At 41.5% G+C, this 19,695-nt stretch overlaps 2 protein-coding genes across 2 annotated transcripts; both read left to right on the forward strand.

Moving 5' to 3' along the window:
• Positions 1 to 1,641: 1,641 nt before the first annotated feature.
• Positions 1,642 to 3,261, forward strand: LOC124881203 (growth-regulated alpha protein-like). The gene is made up of 4 exons (XM_047386729.1): positions 1,642 to 1,920; positions 2,054 to 2,162; positions 2,245 to 2,325; positions 2,768 to 3,261. Exons 1-4 carry the CDS (start codon positions 1,860 to 1,862, stop codon positions 2,808 to 2,810), a joined length of 294 nt encoding a protein of 97 aa, XP_047242685.1. The 5' UTR covers positions 1,642 to 1,859; the 3' UTR covers positions 2,811 to 3,261.
• An 11,158-nt stretch (positions 3,262 to 14,419) lies between these two features.
• LOC124881077 (interleukin-8-like) lies at positions 14,420 to 18,951 on the forward strand. Its single transcript, XM_047386569.1, has 3 exons — positions 14,420 to 14,576; positions 16,430 to 16,565; positions 18,517 to 18,951. Exons 1-3 carry the CDS (start codon positions 14,525 to 14,527, stop codon positions 18,635 to 18,637), a joined length of 309 nt encoding a protein of 102 aa, XP_047242525.1. The 5' UTR covers positions 14,420 to 14,524; the 3' UTR covers positions 18,638 to 18,951.
• Positions 18,952 to 19,695: the final 744 nt, after the last annotated feature.

The raw sequence follows: 19,695 nt of genomic DNA on the forward strand, positions 1-19,695 counted from the left end.
CTTTGAGAGCTCCGGTAAAATATCATCAATCGTGGGAAGAGGGAAATGACTCCTCTTCAGCGCCTTGTTCAGCGGTTTTGGGTCAATGCAGATCCTCGTTTTTCCATTTGGTTTAGTCACAGACACCATACTGCTAATCCAGTTTGTGCTGTGCTCCACTGGTGCAATGATGCCTTTCTTTTCCAGGTTCTTTAACTCGTCCTTAAGCGGTGCCATCATAGCAAAAGGTACTGGAACTTTCACTGGTGGAAAACTTTTGTCGATTTCTATCTTATATTCTCCCTCTAGACAGCTCACACCAGTAAAAACATCTCTGAATTCAGTCTTTATTCTGTCCAAGTTTGCTAGCTCTTCATTTCTTTCTCGTGTCTGCTCTGTACGCTGCTTTGTCACAATGTTGTCTATGGCCAAGATGTTTTCATACTGAACTTTAATCAGCTTTATCGCCTCACTTGGTTTTCTCCCAAGTAAGGGGATCCTATCTTCCTGGTCTACCACTTGAAACTCAAGTCTGTATAACTTGTAATTTCTCAGATTTCTGAGCTTGACTTTACACTTCCACAGTGGCTTGATTTTACTCTTGTTGTACATCACTAGTACTTTCTCAGTCCTTTCTAGTTGTGTGTCTGGGTTTATCAGGTGCACAGGTATCACATTACAAGTAGCGCCACAGTCTATTTGAAAGTCAATCACTTTATGATTCAACATCATACCTGCAAAAATGAGATTACTGAGCATTCAACAGTTTCCCACCAGTGACAGGTTGTAACACATTCCCACTCACAGAAATTATTTCATAATCTCAGCTACAATTAATATTCTTTGTCCTAATCTTTCTTAAAGTTGAGTAAATTCCTAGTAAATTCCTGGTTATGCGCCAGTATCGCAGAGGCAGATTGTTGTAGTAAGCTAAAAAATTTAAAAGTTCTGAGAAAAAATCTCTGATCCAGAATTCACATGACCTGCTGATACAATGCAACTGTACCATGAAGAACTGTCATCGTGCAGCATTTACAGAGTGAGCCAAGAGGTGGCAGCATTGTGTGTCTCTCAGCTATGAGCCCCTGCTGTTGTCATTGACTCAAAAAAGTATTAAAACCATTTTCCCATCGGAAGCTGCAGGACAGTATAACAAACGGTTGCATCCATATTGGCAATAAATTAGAATGATTCAGCTCACACCATGTTTCACTATGGGGGCTTTTTTGTCAGATTGATGTGAAGTATTACTTTTCCATTACACATAATAGTGTTTTGCATGTAGGCCAGAGAGGTCAGTTTTGGTCTCACCTGACCAGAATACCTTCTTCCACATGTTTTCCACATACCTTTTTCTATGTTTGCCTCATCATAAATGATATGTGTGAAAGATAGTTCTTAAAAATTACTGTACTTCATGAAACATACAATGAAAGCATTCATTCATGTGCCTTATAATTAAATGCCTGTGAGCAATCCAAGATCATTTCAGACCAGCACTGAGAAGATTGAGAGAGGTATTCATCATATCCTGCCAGCAGAAACAGCATTTCCCAACCCAACACCCACAGCAGAGAAAGTGCCTTGAAGGCAGTTGAGTTTCGACACGAGGAGCATGTTTGTGACGCACAGGAGTCCAGATTCAGAGGAAAAGGACAAGGGCGTAATAAATGTCAGGAAGATAGTCAAATCTGTTTTTTTTTTTTTTTGTTAATTTCATGAGAAGACCTACTTGGCAAGTGTTCACCTAAATGTGAGAGCATAAAAGGTTAAGCTCATGGTACTGCACAGTCAGACAGCAACAGGAGTGAAGAACACTACACATCAAGGAGAAATCACTGCTAAATAAACTCTACTAATCCTTTCCATTCGAAGCAGAAATGAATTCTGCAATCCAGTGCATCGTTCTTCTGGCCTGCATCGCCATCTGTACCTCAGCTAGTAAGTATGCTGTACAAGATTTTTTCCATTCATACTGCCTATATTTAAACATATTTATAAAATAATATGAGGTGTATTTGTTTTAGTGGGCATTTCCGATATTTTTAATTTATGCTGTCATTGTTTTCCCCAGGTATTAAGAACTGCCAGTGTGTCAAGACAACGCAAGCGGTAGATCCCGCTCTCATCACTGATGTCAGAGTGCATGAACCTCGTCCATACTGCAGCAAACAGGAAGTGATGTAAGAAACAAATAAAGGTTGCAATGGCCAGCGAGCATTAATCAGAGGCCGTTTTCCTAAACCTGTTTTTCATCTCCTGCAGCATCATCCTGAAAGATAAAAGCAAGGTCTGTCTGAACCCTGAGTCAGACTTCACCAAAGTAGTCCTGAACATAATGAAAAGGTACGTGAAAAATGGTCTCTTTTTACAGGTCTTTCACATCAGTTGAATGCAATAAGTTAAGTAGGTGAAGTGTAGTAGCAGTAGCGCATAAAATCGTCACTATGATGCTCTGCACAACAGGGCTGCATAAATGCCAGTGTGCACAGAACGAAATAAATAGGAACAGCTGGAATAACAAGCAGTTTTAACCTACTATACATTAAGTGTTTAGTCATACACTTAATGCTTTTTTTTGTTATCAACATAACTGTGAGAGAATAAAAAAAATATTCAAATGATAATAATTAACTTACATAAGATCTTTATGTGACCCGATGTGTCTCTATGTCTGTATTAGGGCTGAAATGTAATATAACTGAACTGTCACATAGCTTTGATTTAAATGTGTCTGATTTACAGGTGTAGTTTCAAAATGTTTGTCTCTGATTTTGTTTCTTCACAGGCTGAAGACCATTGCTGACAAGAAGAAAATAGTCAACCTATAAACAACGACAGCAGCAACAGCATCATTGCAACATGCATTATGTGGATCAAAGCCAGAGTTGCTGTTCGTGTGGTTTTGATCTGCTCAACAAAGGACTGAAACAGTTTTTATGATAAACAAAGTTAGCTTAGAGAGCTGTCATCAAGTCTTAGTACACTGTGACTTTCGAATCAGTGAGTTCTCTGTGTGTGATGTAATTTTATGTAACATAATTTAGTTACTCTTTTAAATTGACGGATGTAATTTGCTATTTATGTACATTTATACTTTTGATTATCACAGCATTTATTTGTATACTTTGAAGGATTTCAACATGTATATTATAATTTTTTAATAGCAATATGAGTTGTATTTTTGTTTTTAGTTAAAATTTTAATGTACACTACAGCTAGTGATGTTGTATGATGCCATTGATGGAAATATTTTATATTAAACCACAATTATAACAATTACACCAGAGTGTGTCCTTGGTAGTTTTTCATGAATACAAGGAAGCAGCAATTCATAGCATGTGAGACTACAAAATCCGACAGAGACGGTGCAAACCCCAAAGTATGACAGTGCTGCATCAAAACATCAAAATCTGAATGTGAATACTTATTCTGAAATAATTTTTCTCAGACCTAAAGCTCTAAAACTACCTTTTCATTTTTGGTATTTTGGTATCAGCTATTTTAAACAAGCAATACAACAACACTAATGTCTGCAACATGAAAAGAGAGTTAGTTCAGTCAGAATCAGCTTTATTGCCAAATTTGTGCACACAAACAAGAAATTTGACTCTTTTGTTCAATATAAATGGAAATTAAAATATATAAAATATCTTTAAAATCTACTGTACATATATACACAGTTCACTTTACAATAGAATATAACGTGAGATCAGTCTAAGCATGTATGGTGTTGTTCTGGGCTGTCAAGTGTTCATCAGCCTGGAGGAACAAACTGTCTCTGTGGCGGCTGGTTTTAGCAGACAGCGCTCTGTAGCGCAACCTGAAGGTAAAAGCCTAAACAGTTTGTGTGTAGGGTGTGTGGGGTCTACAGAGATTTTAGCTGCCCTTTTCCTGACCCTAGACCTATATCGGTCCTGGGTGGAGGGAAGGTCAGCCCTGATGATTCTCTCTGCAAACCTGACTGCTTCGTTGCAGTCTGGACCTTTCCTGTTTTGTGGATGAGCCAAACCACCCTAAGATGGACGACCACAGGACAGACTGAATAATGGCAGTGTAGAAGATGACCAGCAGCTCCTGTGGAAGGTTGTACTTCTTGGGTTGTCTCTGCTGGACCTTCTTCTGAACCTTGTCTATGTGTGAGGACCATCTCATGTTGTTCTTCAGAAGTCCACCATCATCTCCACAGTCTTGAGTGGGTTAAGTTCCAGGTGGTTCTGACCAAACCAGCGTACCAGCCGATCCACCTTCTGTCTGTGTGCAGACTCATCATGGTCCTGGATCAGTCCAATGACAGTGGTTTCATCTGCAAACTTCAGGAGTTTCACAGACAGGTCCACTGAGGTGCAATCATTTGTGTACAGGGAGAAGAGGAATGGGGAGAGATCACAACCCTCACCTGCTACTGCCGGTCTTCAGGATGTTGGACATTGAAAAGGAGGACAGTGAACATAGTTAGGCTCATACTTAGCTAATTTAGGGATCAGTATAATGTGAATAATAGGGAAAAATATGATTCAGAATAATTCAGGTTCATGTTCAGTTGCTGTGGGGCTAGAGAATAAGTTCAGATCTCCCTGGGTATGTAGTGATGCTCTTCGCAATGATGGCATCAAACCATTACACCTTTCTATTTCATTAAAAGCAGCAAACTGATAAATACCATGAATTCCTGTGTTAAATGTGTAGCCAAATTAGCAGTAGCAAAAAGAAAGACACATTTATTTGGCAAACAATGTCTACCCTTGATCAAGTAAATGAAAAAGAAAGCTGGCAGAGAGGAGAAGTTAGGAACACTCACAGGTGTCGTTGAGTCCCTGAGAATGGAAGTCTTGCAAAATTACCTGAAAGACAGTAACGGTTAAAGCTTTTCCATCCAGCTAGATGATGTTAGATTTGGCCAGTTTTACTTGTTTAATTTAAAGGTAGGAACACAGCCGAACACATGTTCTGGCCCGAAAACATTGTTTGGACTAAGAGACATAAAAAAGAGGAAGCTGGGGATAACCTTAACCCTTGTTGTTGGTGTTGTAGTGGAGAGTCAGAGATGAACAAAGACTTTTCTATTATGTCTGACAACTAGAGGCACAAACCTAAAAGACAGCCTTGGTCTTGAAAAATGTTATTGAAAACCAGTCTGACAAATTGGTTGATATCTGAGTTTCTTTTCTGAGATATTTTTTTGAAGCGGTGTTATTTTTTCGATGCAGTGTTCCACCTGCGGGTTATGGGTTTGGTTATTTGCTCACCTTCATCGCTGGATCATAGTGACACATCCAGCTCAGCAGCTGTTGGCCGGGTATAATGTCTTTACTGTTTTAAATATAAATATAGAAATATAGGTACGCCGGCTTACTCCTACAGTCCAAAAACATGCCTGTTAGGTTATTTTGTCTCTCTAAATTGCCCTTAGGCGTGACTAGGTGTGCACATGGTTGTTTGTCCTTTGTGCCTCTGTGTTTCCCTGCGATAATCTGGCGACCTGTCCAGGAAGTACCCTGCCTCTCGCCGTACACTACTGGAGATAGGCTACCCCCACAACTTGCTACGGAAGGAGCGGGTATAGAAAATGGATGGATGTATGGATTGATATATGGACATCAGCAGCTCTCTTATGATGGAAATAGATATTTTTCAGAAAAGTCAAGTTCCTACTTGAATGTTTCTTTATTTAAAAAACAACATGGAGGACAACATGACACAAAATCAGTTTTTTTATTGACACAGCAAAAATAGAAAGAATATAATAAAATAAATATTACAAATTTGAAAGAATTTGGGAGATGTCTATTTTCCTTTATTCTTTAAATACAATTAATAACTGCATCATTTTCTACCTGTCTTGTTTTGGCATAGAGTCAGGCTTCGGGCCTGAAAAGTTGAAAAACTACTGCACAACAGTATTTATTATGATTCATGATGGGTTACTTGCATAGTTTTGCATATTACATGGTGGTCCTTGAAAGGGGAGGTTTTCAGAACCACTGACCTATAGGAAGCAAAAATATTTAGACATTTGATCCATGCTAGAACAGAGTGAGTTTAAAAGTGTCTGCCTACACTTGTGCAAGTGCAGAGCCTTCAGTCAAGACAGTACCAAGCAGACAAGAAAGGTTCTTTGATTTTGCTACATGTGGGTTTTAAAAACCCAAAGCAAAGCAACAATAACTAGTTAAGATATCACCCTGCAACAGTTTTTTTTATAATTTGTTTCTTCCTTGACATTGCTTCTGTGGCGTCTTGCTCCACACACGGGTCACACAAGGACAGTGAGAAGGCATCTAACTTGAAAGCTCTTATGGGTTGGATGTTTAGAAGATCTGTGAAACAGACCATTTAAAACGTGAGCAGTAACTAATACAATCTTAAAATAACCCAGAGACAGACAAGAAACATGTCAAGGTGTGTCATCTCTAGAGTTATGAGTTTCGGCAGACTGAGTCGTTTGATCTGGACCAGCCTACTGAGTACTGAGGTCGCCTGGGTGGAAGGTGATGAATGCATGAGTAAGAATTTTCCATGAGTGTGACAGAGAGTGTGACAGAGAGTTAGGGCCTTATCTGAGCAGAGGGTGGGAAACGATTGATTTCACAACCCCAACAAACCAGTTTTTCCACCTTCAAAGAGCTGCCAGATCACACATTTAGTTTGATGTCAGAGAGACTGCAAGTCTGAGGGACAAGATTGTTAATATTAGCTTTAGTTTTTCCAAAGCAGATGACTAACGTTTCAATTCTGGCAGAAAATGTGTTTACACTATCTAAGTTTTAACTTCAGTTCAGCAGCAGTTTCTGTGGATAATTGTTGTATAACAGGTAGACACCTGTTCCCTCAGACTCCTCACCAGCCTGAATCAGTGCAATAAACTTATGGTATAGCATGGATGTTATTTTGTTTTTAGGAGATGGTAACTTTGCTGAATCATCCTGTGATACATCGTTTAATTCCTTGCAGTCATGTGATGAGGAGGATTGTTTTTTTTACTGACCCACTTTAGTTCCTCCTTTATGAACTAAACAGCCTGCTGAAGGACACGTGTCTGTTATCATGAGGGAGCAACGCTTCTTAAGTGAAACCACAGCAATCATAACAGCTTCTACCGCTGAGGTTGGATGTGGTTTCACTCTGTCTGAAAAATTATCCTTTGTCTGATTTCCATCTGCTTAAACAGGGTCTTCCTAATAATCCAAGCAAACATTTCTACAGGACATCAGTCAGTTATCTAAAACCTAAATGGAGCTGGAAAAAAATAGAGTTTTCTTCATCTTAACTCAGCATTGCACCTGTAGTGATCAGAATTATCAGTTAAATGTAAAATTAATGAGCTTTTTAAAAACATCCTTTCATCCATCCTTTTTCTATACCTACTTCTTCCGTACAGGTTCGTGGGGGAGCTGGTGCCTATCCAGTGGTCTACCAGTGAGAGGCAGGGTACACCCTGGAAAGGTCATCACTACATAACAGTTTTTAAAAAAAATTTAAAATTTTGTCTATATAAATAATGCTTGTAGCCATTTATACCACCTAAAACGTCTTGCATAGTTCTAGAGATTTTATGCTGAAGATAAGCATCCCCACAGATTGATATATATTCAGAGGGATTTTCAGTCCAGTCCTTAAAGCTGATCATGGGAGCATGAGCTGTTTTGTGAGTGTTTAAAATTCTGAGGACAATCATTATCCTCGTCGCCTTTTCTTTCAGACTCAGCTCCATGTTGTTTACTAAAACCAGCTGCCACAAAGACAGGTTCTTTCCCCAGGCTGTTTCTCTGATGAACATTCAATAGAGTACAGAACAACAGCATACAGATGTTGCAAATGCACCTTTTCTATTAGATATGTGTATATTGTACATTGTAAATTGTAAATTTGTATATTCTGTAATGCAAAAGAGCAAAGTGTACCGGAGTCAAATTCCTTGTTTGTATGCACGAACTTGGCAATAAAGCTGATTCTGATTCTGATTTGATTCTGATGTTAGCATGCATCATGGCTTGTGAGTCATTAGAGTCATTTTCTGGCTCAAACATGTAGAGCCGAAACCCCTGCAACTAATTTCTTTATGTTGATCTCAGTTGCTTATTACTATTTGCAGTCTTTCGTTTCTGTATCTACATGAGCTCAATTTAAAGTCATTCCAAAACCTTGGAGGTGTTCAAAACCTTTCACAACTGTTTTTCAGTCAGTCAGTCATTTTCTACCACTTATTCCATAGTGGGTCACGGGGGAGCTGGTGCCTATCTCCAGCAGTCTATGGGCAAGAGGCAGGGTACAGCCTGGACAGGTCACCAGTCCATCGCAGGGCAACACACAAACAAACATGCACACACCTAAGGTCAATTTAGAGTGACCAATTAACCTAACAGGCATGTCTTTGGACTGTGGGAGGAAGCCGGAGTACCCGGTGAGAACCCACACATGCATGGGGAGAACATGCAAACTCCATGCAGAAAGACCCCAGGCTGGGAATTGAACCCAGGACCTTCTTGCTGCAAGGCAACAGTGCTACCAACTGCACCACCGTGCAGCCCCCTGTTTTTCATTTGAAGCGTATTTGTTTAGGCCGTTTACCACTTCAGCAGTTCCTTAAACCACCTTCTCACTTCATGGTCAAATTTAGGCAATAATTTTAAGGCTAACGCTAAAACACCACAGACTGAAATAAACACAACACCACTGCTATGTTAGTGGATGCCAACTCCCTGGTGGCCTTTGAGACACCAATAATTACAGAGCACTGCTCGGAGAGTTCAGGGACAAACTATAGAGCCATTTTTGGGAGGACAGTCGAGCACTGGGTTACACATTGGTCATTTTTTCTCATTACCATTTCTTACTCTTCCAGTTCAGGTTCTTTCATTCCTAAATTCAATAATATCTAATAAAAGATCATTTTGTTACGTATTGTCATTTCTTCCCTTTCTTCTTCAATGTTCTACCTGTAAACAAATCATGTTGTAACCATGTATTTAACAAATGTATTTACTGTATTTTACTTTACAGATCCCCTCCTTGAACTGCTCCCTTAACGTAGTGGAGGGGTTTGAGTGCTCCAATGATCCTGGAGGGTATGTTGTCTGGGAAGTGAATTCCTCTGTAGAGTCTCCCATGGCAAACAGGCTCTGGGTGATGGGTCAGACAAAGAGCAGTTCAAGACACCTTCATGAGGACCACACAATCGAGGCATGTGACATCGCCCGGTACGGCGGAGCTGGGGTCCCACCCTGGAGCCAGGCCTGGGGTCGGGCCTCGTCGGAGAGCCCCTGGTGGCTGGGTTGCTCCTCGTGGGACCTGGCCGGGCCAAGCCCAAACGAGAGACGCGAGGACATCCCCCAGTGGGCCTACCACCTGCAGGAGGAACCATGAGGGACCGGTGCAAAGAGGTTCGGGCAGAGGACGAAGGTGGAGACCTCGGCAGCCCGATTTACGGATGCTTAGCCAGGCTCTAAGGACGTGGAATGTCAATTCGCTGGGAGGATGGAGCCTGTGCATGTGCAGACGAGAGATATCGGCTAGAAATAGTCAGGCTCACCTCTACGCATAGCATGGGCTCTGGAACCCATCTCCTCGAGAGAGGCCAGACTCTCTTCTACTCTGGAATGGCCCACGGGGAGATGCGGTGAGCTGGGTGGGTTTGCTTGTTGCCCCCCAGCTCAGCCGTCTTGTGTTGGGGTTTACCCCAGTGGATGAGAGGGTCGCACCCCCTGCGCCTTTGGGTTGGGGACAGGTCTCTGAGTCTGTCGTTACGGCCCACTGGCCGAGTGGTAGTGCTGAGTAACCCGGCCTTCTTGGTGTCCCTGTCAGAGGTGCTGCACAGTGCCCCTCCCAGGGACTCCATTATTCTGCTGGGGGACTTCAACGCCCATATGGGAAAAAGACAGTGACACCTGGAGAGGTGTGATCGGGCCTGGGAGGAGTTCGGTGAGGCCATGGAGAAGGACTACCGGTTGGCCTTGAAGCGATTCTGGTAAACCGTCCGGCGCCTTAGGGGGTGGAAGCAGTGCTTCGTCAACACTGTTTACAGTGGTGGTGGGGAGCTGCTGACCTTGACTGGGGACATTATCGGGCGGTTGAAGGACTACTTCAAGGATCTCCTTAATCTTGACGGCATGCATTCCCTGGTGAAAGCAGAGGCTGGGGACTCAGGGTTGGACTCTTTCATCACCCAGGCTGAAGTCACCGAGATGGTCAAAAGGCTCCATGGTGGCAGGGCTTCTGGGGTGGATGAGATCCGCCCTGAGTATCTCAAGTCTCTGGATGTTGTGTGGCCATCATGGCTAACACGCCTCTTCAACATTGCGTGTGGTCGGGAACAGTGCCTCTGAACTGGCAGACCGGGTTGGTGGTCCCCTTCATAAGAAGGGTGACAGGAGGGTGTGTTCCAACAATAGGGGGATCGCACTCCTCAGCCTCCCTGGTAAGGCCTATGCCAGGGTATTGGAGGGGAGAGTCTGGCCAATAGTTGAACCTCGGCTTCAGAAGGAACAGTGTGGTTTTCGTCCCGGCCACTGGACCAGCTCAACACCCTTTTCAGGGTACTCGAGGGTTCATGGGAGTTTGCCCAACCGGTCCACATGTGTTTTGTGGACCTGGAGAAGGCATTCGACTGTGTCCCTCTTGGTGCCCTGTGGGGTGTGCTCCAGGAGTACGGAATCGGGGGCCCTTTATTAGGGGCCATCCGGTCTCTGTGCAAGCGGAGCACGGGTTTGGTCCACATTGATGGACCTGTTCCCTGATACCGGTGCATGTTGGACTCCGGCAGGACTGCCCTTTGTCACCGGTCCTGTTCATAACTTTTACGGACAGGATTTCTAGGCGCAGCCAAGGGCCGGAGGGGGTCTGGTTTGGGGACCAGTGGATTTCGTTTCTTCTTTTCGCAGATGACGTGGTCCTGCGGCCCCCTCTAGCCAAGACCTACAGCATGCGCTGTGGCGGTTCGCAGCCGAGTGTGAAGCGGCTGGGATGAGGATCAGCTCCTCCAAGTCCAAGGCCATGGTACTCGACCGGAAAAGGGTGGCTTGTCCTCTTCAGGTTGGAGGGGAGTTCCTGCCTCAGGTGGAGGAGTTTAAGTATCTCGGGGTCTTGTTCACGAGTGGGGAAGAATGGAGCGGGAGATCGACAGACGGATCGGAGCGGCTGCCGCAGTAATGGGGGCGCTGTGCCGGTCCGTTGTGGTAAAGAGAGAGCTGAGCCGAAAAGCAAAGCTCTCAATTTACTGGTCGGTCTACGTTCCTACCCTCACTTATGGCCATGAACTTTGGGTCATGACCGAAAGAACGAGATCCCGGATACAAGCGGCTGAAATGAGCTTCCTCCGTAGGGTGGCCGGGCACTCCCTTAGAGATAGGGTGAGGAGCTCGGCCATCCGGGAGGGGCTCGGAGTAGAGCCGCTGCTCCTCCACATCGAGAGGAGCCAGTTGAGGTGGCTCGGGCATCTATACCAGATGCCTCCTGGACGCCTTCCTCGGGAGGTGTTCCAGGCACGTCCCACCGGGAGGAGGCCCAGGGGACGGCCCAGGACACGCTGGAGGGACTATGTCTCTCGGCTGGCCTGGGAACGCCTTGGGCTCCCCCCGGAGGAGCTGGAGGATATGTATGGGGAGAGGGACATCTGGGTGTCTCTACTGAGTCTGCTGCCCCCGCGACCCGGTCCCGGATAAAGCGGAAGACGACGAGTACGAGTACGAGTATTTTCAGATTCATAGTCACAACACTGTGCAGGTCTGTTGTGGTGAAGAGAGAGCTGAGCCGAAAAGAGAAACTCTCAATTTACCGGTCGGTCTACGTTCCTACCCTCACCTATGGCCATGAACTTTGGGTCATGACTGAAAGAACGAGATCCCGGATACAAGCGGCTGAAATGAGCTTCCTCCGTAGGGTGGCTGGGCACTCCCTTAGAGATAGGGTGAGGTGCTCGGCGATCCGGGATGGGCATGGAGTAGAGACGCTGCTCCTCCACATCACGGCACAGGCATCTATACCAGATGCCTCCTGGACCCCTTCCTCGGGACGTGTTCCAGGCACATCCCACCGGGGTGAGGCCCAGGGACGACTTAGGACACGCTGGAGGTACTATATCTCTCGGCTGGCCTGGTAACGCCTTGGGCTCCCCCCAGAGGAACTGGAGGAGGTGTCTAGGGAGAGGGACGTCTGGGTATCTCTACTGAGTCTGCTGCCCCTACGACCCAGTCCCGGATGAAGCGAAAGACGACAAGTGTGAGAACGAGTACTTTACAGATTTGTATTTCTACAATTTATGGAGTTAAATAATCATACAAATTGCTCAAATCTCATGTATAGATTAATCTATTTGCATATATTTCTTCTGTAATCTTTGTATCACACTTTTCTTTTCCCATTTTTCTTTGTTGTCTGTTATGAAATATGAGAGATTGTGGCTCCAAATCAAACTAAAATAATGCAATGCATCCACTTGCAGGTAGATATTAATTACTGGAGTCATGAAAGTACATTTCCCTAAAGTAGACTCTGAGAGGATTTTAAAAAATCAGTTTAAACATCCTAGGAAGCTCCATTTCATACAATAAAACAGGTACAAAACAATCAAAACTACACAGGAACAAAATGGTGAAGAGGCTAAATGAGCAGCACCTGCTAGCAGGAGATCACTGAGTTACTGTGATTCGATCAGGGGAGAAAATCAAACCAGTCAATGGGCCCCAAACCCAGATCAGATCAATATATAAAATCTATAAAATCTGCTAAAAACAAACTTATCAGAGATAGTTAATCATAAAAATGAGAAATCATCTCATAAAGAATGGCTAACCACATTAGTGCAAATAAATTTTTTTACAGTAACAAGTTATGTGAAGAGTTAAACTGGGGTAGGAGTCGGGGATGGGTTGAGCTGACCTGAAGGTTTTCTGCATTCTAAAAAAGGATAGTTAAGGATTTTTAAAATTAAGCTCTGTTAAAATTGTATTAACTTCTTATCCTATCTGCAGAAGAAACTCTCCTGGAGTCTTCATTTACCATAAATCCAGATTAGTTAGTCCCAGAGGCTGGAGCTAATGACAAGTCAAAGAGGGGACAAAACCAAAGAAGAGTTCGACAATCTAAAATGAATCCAGTCTCAAAAATGTCATAATGGTTTATGTAATAGCTATTTTAGGAATCTTTAAACGGTCATATTTTCATTTAAAAATTATTTACATGAGAAAATGGTGGAAAGTAGTGCGCCACAGGAAGATTTTTGGTGGAGTGTTGCCTCGTATCTTTATTTCCTGTAAATTAAATAATCATCAGCTTCTCTGTAAATAATTGCTCAATGCAAACAAAAGGCTACAGATTAAAGTAGAGCTGCAGGATATATCGAATCCCAAGCGTTATCCTAATATCCAAATATGACTGTGTGAAATATCACAACCGCAAAGTCCTGCTTGGGTAAAATATTTGGCAGGACATTATATTTTAAGTGTCACACCTTCACGCTCTACATAGTAATGATCTGTCCGGTTGGATGGACTTAACTGCCGTTAAAGCCCAAACCTAAAGTACAATTTTGTGGTGGCTGAAATGAGGGGTCGGGACATTGTTCAGTGGTAGGAGTCAAGAAAATGAGTGCTAATCATAACTGATATCACCATCACAATTTTCAGCTTTAGCATTGGAAATACATATTTTTCTAATATCATGTAGCCCTTTTTTAAAGGTTAAAAAGATATCACCCAAATACATTGCTTTGATATTCTTGGAGTTGGCAATCTACTAGATTTGTAGTAAATGAAGACAACAGGAGCGTTATCTACTGCCATTGTAGGTATAATATTAACTGTTTATAATATCTTAACAGAATCCTACTTCAAAAATCCTGAACATCTTTGTGTCACACAATGCCTGAAAAAGTTATGAAAAATGTCCAGAAAGATAGAAGAATATTCATTTTAAATTAATTAATTTAGCTAAAATACCTAAAAGAAAGGGGGCTGCAATGAAAAACAACAGGACTATTCAGCAATAACAGAGAGACACTAAGTGTAGTACTTTAGCGTACTGTTTTATTTGTGCAATATTAAAAGAAACACCAGTAGAACCACCTTTCAACAATAACAACATTTCAGGGTCATACTGTGGGAGCAGATAAACAAAATATTTACAAAACTAAATCTGATGATCATGCAGTCTTCTGGACTCAGAAGTGGGGTGAACAGAGGTGAATTCTTCCCCAAATCCACAACAAGCAGATAAGAGCAGAGACGCTGCTGTCTGATTGGTCACATAAACATGCTAAACCTGTCTGAATAATTTCTGTGGCTGTTGGCCACAGGCATGCTGTGTCTTAACCTCAGCAGGGCCTTCAGTCGTTCCCTGAACCCACCGTCTCATGACTCTCTGCTGCTGCACATGTGAACGCACCAAAGTGAAACCACACACGTACCCCGTTTTGGGTATTGTTCTAATTTCAGGATGAGCACATGATCACTGCATGTATAAATATTGGAGTGCTGAGGTAGGGTTGTAGTTGACACAGTTTTTCTGATTGTCTTTGTAAGAGAACCCAACAAAAGGCTGGTGGAACAAGATGAAGCTCTGCATCCTGTTTGTGCTCGGGACCCTGGTGGTGCTCACTGACGGTAAGAGCTCCAAAAACCTTTAAATAATGTCCAGAATTAGGAAGGTTGCCAGGGAAAATCAAGGAGTTGAAACAGTTTTGTTACTGCACGAAGGTATTGACTATCATACATCTTGTGCTTACTTGGAACTACAGTATGTAACAACCAGCAGAGTGGAAACACTCATGTTTATTTTCCTAGTTAAGGAACATTTAAATATCAAAATCTTTCACATGGAATCATATTTTAGATTTCTGTTGAACAATCCAGTATGCTCTTTCTACTGATATGACAGTCTGAAAGGATTTAAAGGTGGCAGGTTTTGGCCATATGAAATATTTTTCTAAATAAATTGATGTTTTTTAGTTAAACGTTTGTCTGATGCTGAAATTCATATTCTGTACGATTATCCACAAAAGATCCCTGTAAAGTCTTACAATTCAAGAACTTCTGATTAAAATGCATTACAACCTTGAGATCACACTTATGTGTATCTGACCTTAGTGTATCTGAGTCACATGCCATCATAAGAGCATGAAACTGCAATGGTGTTACATTATGTAGTACTGCTGCTTCACGAAAAGCGGCTGTGTTCATGGGGAATGTGGAACTGTGTTGATTCATTGTCAATAAGTCGTTTAGAGTATTTCACAAGTTACTGGATGTGATGAAACATGCGGGTAAAGTAGAAGTTGCAAAGATTTGATTTATGAATTGGCAGCTTATTAAGATCCTACTTGTATGCAGCCAAAGAAAAACAAACTCTCAGTCTGAAAAAGGATACAACAGGAAATGTCAAAAAGAGTGATGTATTACACTGCAAAAATGCTTATAAGTCATGTACATGTCCACATTTTGTCATTTTACAACCAGAAACATCCCTGCAAATCCCATCTTTATGGAAGAGAGACAAGGAGAGACCCATTGTTAAAAGAAAGCCAACATTTAGAGGAAGGTGCTCTGATCAGATTAAACCAAAACTAAACTTTTTGGTCTACATGCAAAAATACTATGTATGGCCTACATTTGCCAGACACCACCCCTATTCTAAAACTCGGTGGTGGTAGCATCATGGTGTGGGGATGCTTTTCCTCTGCAAGGACAGGGAAGCTGGCCAGAGATGCTGGGGCAGATAAATAGAGCTAAATACAGGATAATCTTAGAGAAAAACCTTTAAGAGGCAGCACAAGACTTTAAACTGGGGTGGAGGTTCACCCTACAGCAGGACAACACAAAAAAATATAACCAGAGCTAGAATAGAATGGCTTAGATCAAAGGATATTCATATGGTAGAATGGCCTAGTCAAAGTGCAGGACTAAATCCAAGGGTGAAACTGCAGCACGTCTTGAAAATTGTGTTTCACAGACAATCTCCATATAATCTGACTGGGTTTTAAGATATTTTTATTTTTGAAGAAGAATGAGGAACAATGTCGGTCTCTAGAAGTGCAAAGCTTGTAGAGGCTTGCAGTTATAGCAGCAAAAGATATCGACTCAGGGGGGCTAAATACGTCATGCTTTTCTTTTTTTTTTGTAAAACAAATTGCAAACGACCTGTCATTTCCCTTCAGCTTTACAACTCTACACTACTCTATGTTAGCATAACATAAATCACAATAAGATACATTACAGTTTGTATTCATAACATGCCAAAATGTGAAAATGTCACAAATATCAATTCTTTTGCAAGGTTTTTTAAATTTATGCATGTTTGTGCATGTTTATGACCCTTCCCATGACCCACAGTAAATCAGACACTCCTATTTTAGACTCACAACTTATTTTCAAAACCTCAGATAAGAAGTAAAAACTCACTAGGTTGACTGTTTTACTGGTTAGAGTGCTAAAAATCTATTTATGTCTGTTGATGACAGGAATGCCGCCAATCAGCAGGGACCTCAACACACACTGTCGGTGTCTGCAGGTCGAGTCAAGGATCATCCCTCCGGAAAACCTGAAGAGCATCAAGCTGGTCCCTGAAGGGCCCAACTGTGCTGAATCAGAAGTCATGTGAGTAAATTAGGAACAAAAATGTTAGGTTGGATTGTTTTTTTAGTTATCAGAAATTGAAACTATATAATGTTTAAATGATTTTTTTCATACATTGCACCAAATCACTACAAACGTTTGGATTTGTTTGTATGCAAAGAGCCTTAGTCTTTATATGAAAACAAACAATTCCCACTGGATTCATTTCAAATACAGTTAAGCACATATTGTATCTAAATGGAGAGAAAAACTTGAGCATCCTAATAGACCATCTGAATTATAATGGGCCACATCTATGGAAGCCAAAACTGACTGACCCTGCTCTGAATTCTTTCTCCTGGTTTTGTCTTGATAAGAAAAAAAAAAAAAAAAAGCAAATTGTTATAACATGAAAACAGCTGTAAGCAGGACAGTACTTCCAGAAGAAGTTTTGAGGAACAAAACAACCACAGATCTTTGAAACACATTCATCATATCACGTCAAAAATATATTTTTCCCCCAAATTAAAAATTTAATTATGAAGAACATGTTTGCCTCAAAACGTGCTTTTTATTTGTCCCAAGATGAGGTAGAAATTAAGCGTCTATAATTATTATTGATGCATAATCCGAATGAAAATTTTACAACATCCAGCCTCAATTAGAGTGAATTTAATCTTTGGGGTGAGAATCCAATGATAGGAAATAGTTTTTAACAAAAAATCACCAGTGCTACAATTATTGGCACCCCTGCTAATAGTTTGATCAGTCCCCTTTTGACACTTGGACAGTTCTAAGTCTTTGCAAAGATATTGAAAGGTTTGATGTATCTCTGTGTTGATTTGGTCATATGTGTTGGTCCATTGTCCTGATAAAAGACCCAATGACAACCAATTTCCCTGCCAGTTTTCTGGCAGTATCTTGGGGTTTGGGAGTTCATGATGCCATGCCCTCCAGAAAAGTTCCTAGGACCTTTAAACAAAAAACAGGCCCGAAACATAACAGATCTAACAGGGCATGATGTGCTTTAGCACACATTCATCCTTTGTTTTACACCAAACCCTGATTTGATGCTAAAAAGCTCAATTAAGGTGGAAGGAAAAAGGCTTTTTCCAAGGATTGTTCCCAAACAACTGCTTGGTGTGTAGAGAGCATCTTCTGGTTTTTATGGATCCTTGGTGATCCCAAGATGCCACTTTGTGCTGCCATTGTGAATATGGGTCCTCATAAAATTGGCCTCTGTGTCACATCATATTTATATCCTAGGGAAACAGGGCTGCTAACTGAAAATTCCTAAAAACTTAATAAATTTACATTTAAATTGCTATAAAATGAGTTAAATAAAAAGTTATCAATGCTTCATTAAAAACTGAGTTTATTTTAGCAGAAGAGCTAATAAGTGTGGAGGGTACTGTATTAAGTGCAAAGAATGTATACAATAAACCAAAATAAGCTGTTTTGGCATGGAATTGCATGTATTTGGATATGATCAGATTAATTCTGATTTACATGGAAATCTGGCATCTTATGGTACAACTATTCAAAACAATGTTATGACGTGCCTTCACTGTGTACCAGGATTGTGAAATACATCTCCCAACTGCACGGGCTTACTATGAACGTTAAAAAAAAGCCATAAGGTTTTGTCTGCTGAGTCACTCATGAAATCTGATCAGTGCTTTTGGTTGTTTCAAAACTTTTTCCAGTGTGATCAAAATCTACCTGTTAGGACAGTGAACTATTTCAACACAGCCCCAGAAATCTCAGATATCATTAGATAAATATTTCAGCATGGATTGCATGTTTTGGGACAATGACTGGTTGTTGGGTTTAGCAGATAAGGTGTATGCTTCTGCATAGGATAAATAACCCGTAAACGCCTCCACATGTAGGTGTTTTCCGCCCAGTCCAAAATATTTGGTATGGGTTGGGATGCTTTTTTTAGATCCGCTTTATTCGTGGTCTTAAATGTCATTGTTATCTCTCAAATCAGAGCCAATCTGGTGAGCGGGGAGAAGGTCTGTCTCAACCCTCGGTCCATCTGGGTGAAGAAGCTGGTCCAGTTTGTTCTTGAGAGACAGGCGCAGGGAGTCCATCCCAAGAAGAAGGCATAAGGATTATGCTCCAATTCTTCAATTACAATTACATCTGATATCTACAACCATGAGCCAGATTATTATACATTTATTTGCTAGGTAACATTTTTCACCGTATAATTTTCCTAACTTCACACTTTTTATTTATAACTTTGATTTTCTGGTTTTTCAGTATTTTACTTTTTTATGACGTTTTATATACAAACACCGTATGTAGCAAATATGTAGCTTTGTAACATGAAACACTGATTTTTTTGACTGAAAACATGTTTTTATTCAAACTCTTGTGCAGTAGCAATAAATCAGAGTGCACTGTAAGTGAGAAAACCACCCTGAGAAATGTGCTGTGAAGTTTTTTAAAAAATGTCAGACTTTAATAAACTATTGCTTGTTGCTTCTTGTAAGTCTTCAATTCAATTCAAAAATACTTTATTAATCCCAAAGGGAAATTAAATGTTGTTGTAGCTCATATTAAGAGCCGTTGTAGATGCTGATGGTTGTGGGCAGGAAGGATCTCCTGTAGCGCTCCGTCTTACAGCAGATCTGAAGAAGCCTCTGACTGAAGACACTCTGTTGTTGTAGGACAGTCTCATGAAGAGGATGCTCAGGGTTCTCCATAATGTTCTTCATTTTATGAAGAATCCGTCTTTCCACAATGATCTCCAGAGGTTCCAGAGGAGTCCCCAGAACAGAGGCAGACTTCTTTATCAGCTTTTGAGCTTTTTTAAGTCCCTGGCTCTGATGCTGCTTCCCCAGCAGATGATGGCAGAAGAGTCTTGTGCCTATCTTTGATTGTAAATCAAAACACTTTAACACATTATGTTGATACTCATTAAACATTAGAACACTGTGCAGAATGTTAATTAGGAATATTTCTCAAGCTCCAGCCATAGTAGGCCAGCCTGTAACCATCCATCCATCTGTGTGCTGCTGAGACTGTCATGATAAAAGATTAGCGTATTTAACATTTAAACATCATTTGTGCAGAAAACTCTGCTAGAATTTGAGTCAAAGGTTCTGTTTGGTCTCCCAAAAGCTCGCTTTAAACCTTTTCTCAGTCACAAACCTTCACTCAA

Source organism: Girardinichthys multiradiatus, chromosome 14, assembly GCF_021462225.1.
Source record: "Girardinichthys multiradiatus isolate DD_20200921_A chromosome 14, DD_fGirMul_XY1, whole genome shotgun sequence".
Taxonomy (NCBI): domain Eukaryota; kingdom Metazoa; phylum Chordata; class Actinopteri; order Cyprinodontiformes; family Goodeidae; genus Girardinichthys; species Girardinichthys multiradiatus.

Coding starts and splice junctions, on each gene's coding strand:
- LOC124881077 (XM_047386569.1), top strand. CDS start 14,525: ATGAAGCTCTGCATCCTGTTTGTGCTCGGGACCCTGGTGGTGCTCACT. Junction 14,577..16,429: donor CCTGGTGGTGCTCACTGACG/GTAAGAGCTCCA, acceptor TGTTGATGACAG/GAATGCCGCCAATCAGCAGG. Junction 16,566..18,516: donor TGTGCTGAATCAGAAGTCAT/GTGAGTAAATTA, acceptor CTCTCAAATCAG/AGCCAATCTGGTGAGCGGGG.
- LOC124881203 (XM_047386729.1), top strand. CDS start 1,860: ATGAATTCTGCAATCCAGTGCATCGTTCTTCTGGCCTGCATCGCCATC. Junction 1,921..2,053: donor CGCCATCTGTACCTCAGCTA/GTAAGTATGCTG, acceptor TGTTTTCCCCAG/GTATTAAGAACTGCCAGTGT. Junction 2,326..2,767: donor GTCCTGAACATAATGAAAAG/GTACGTGAAAAA, acceptor GTTTCTTCACAG/GCTGAAGACCATTGCTGACA.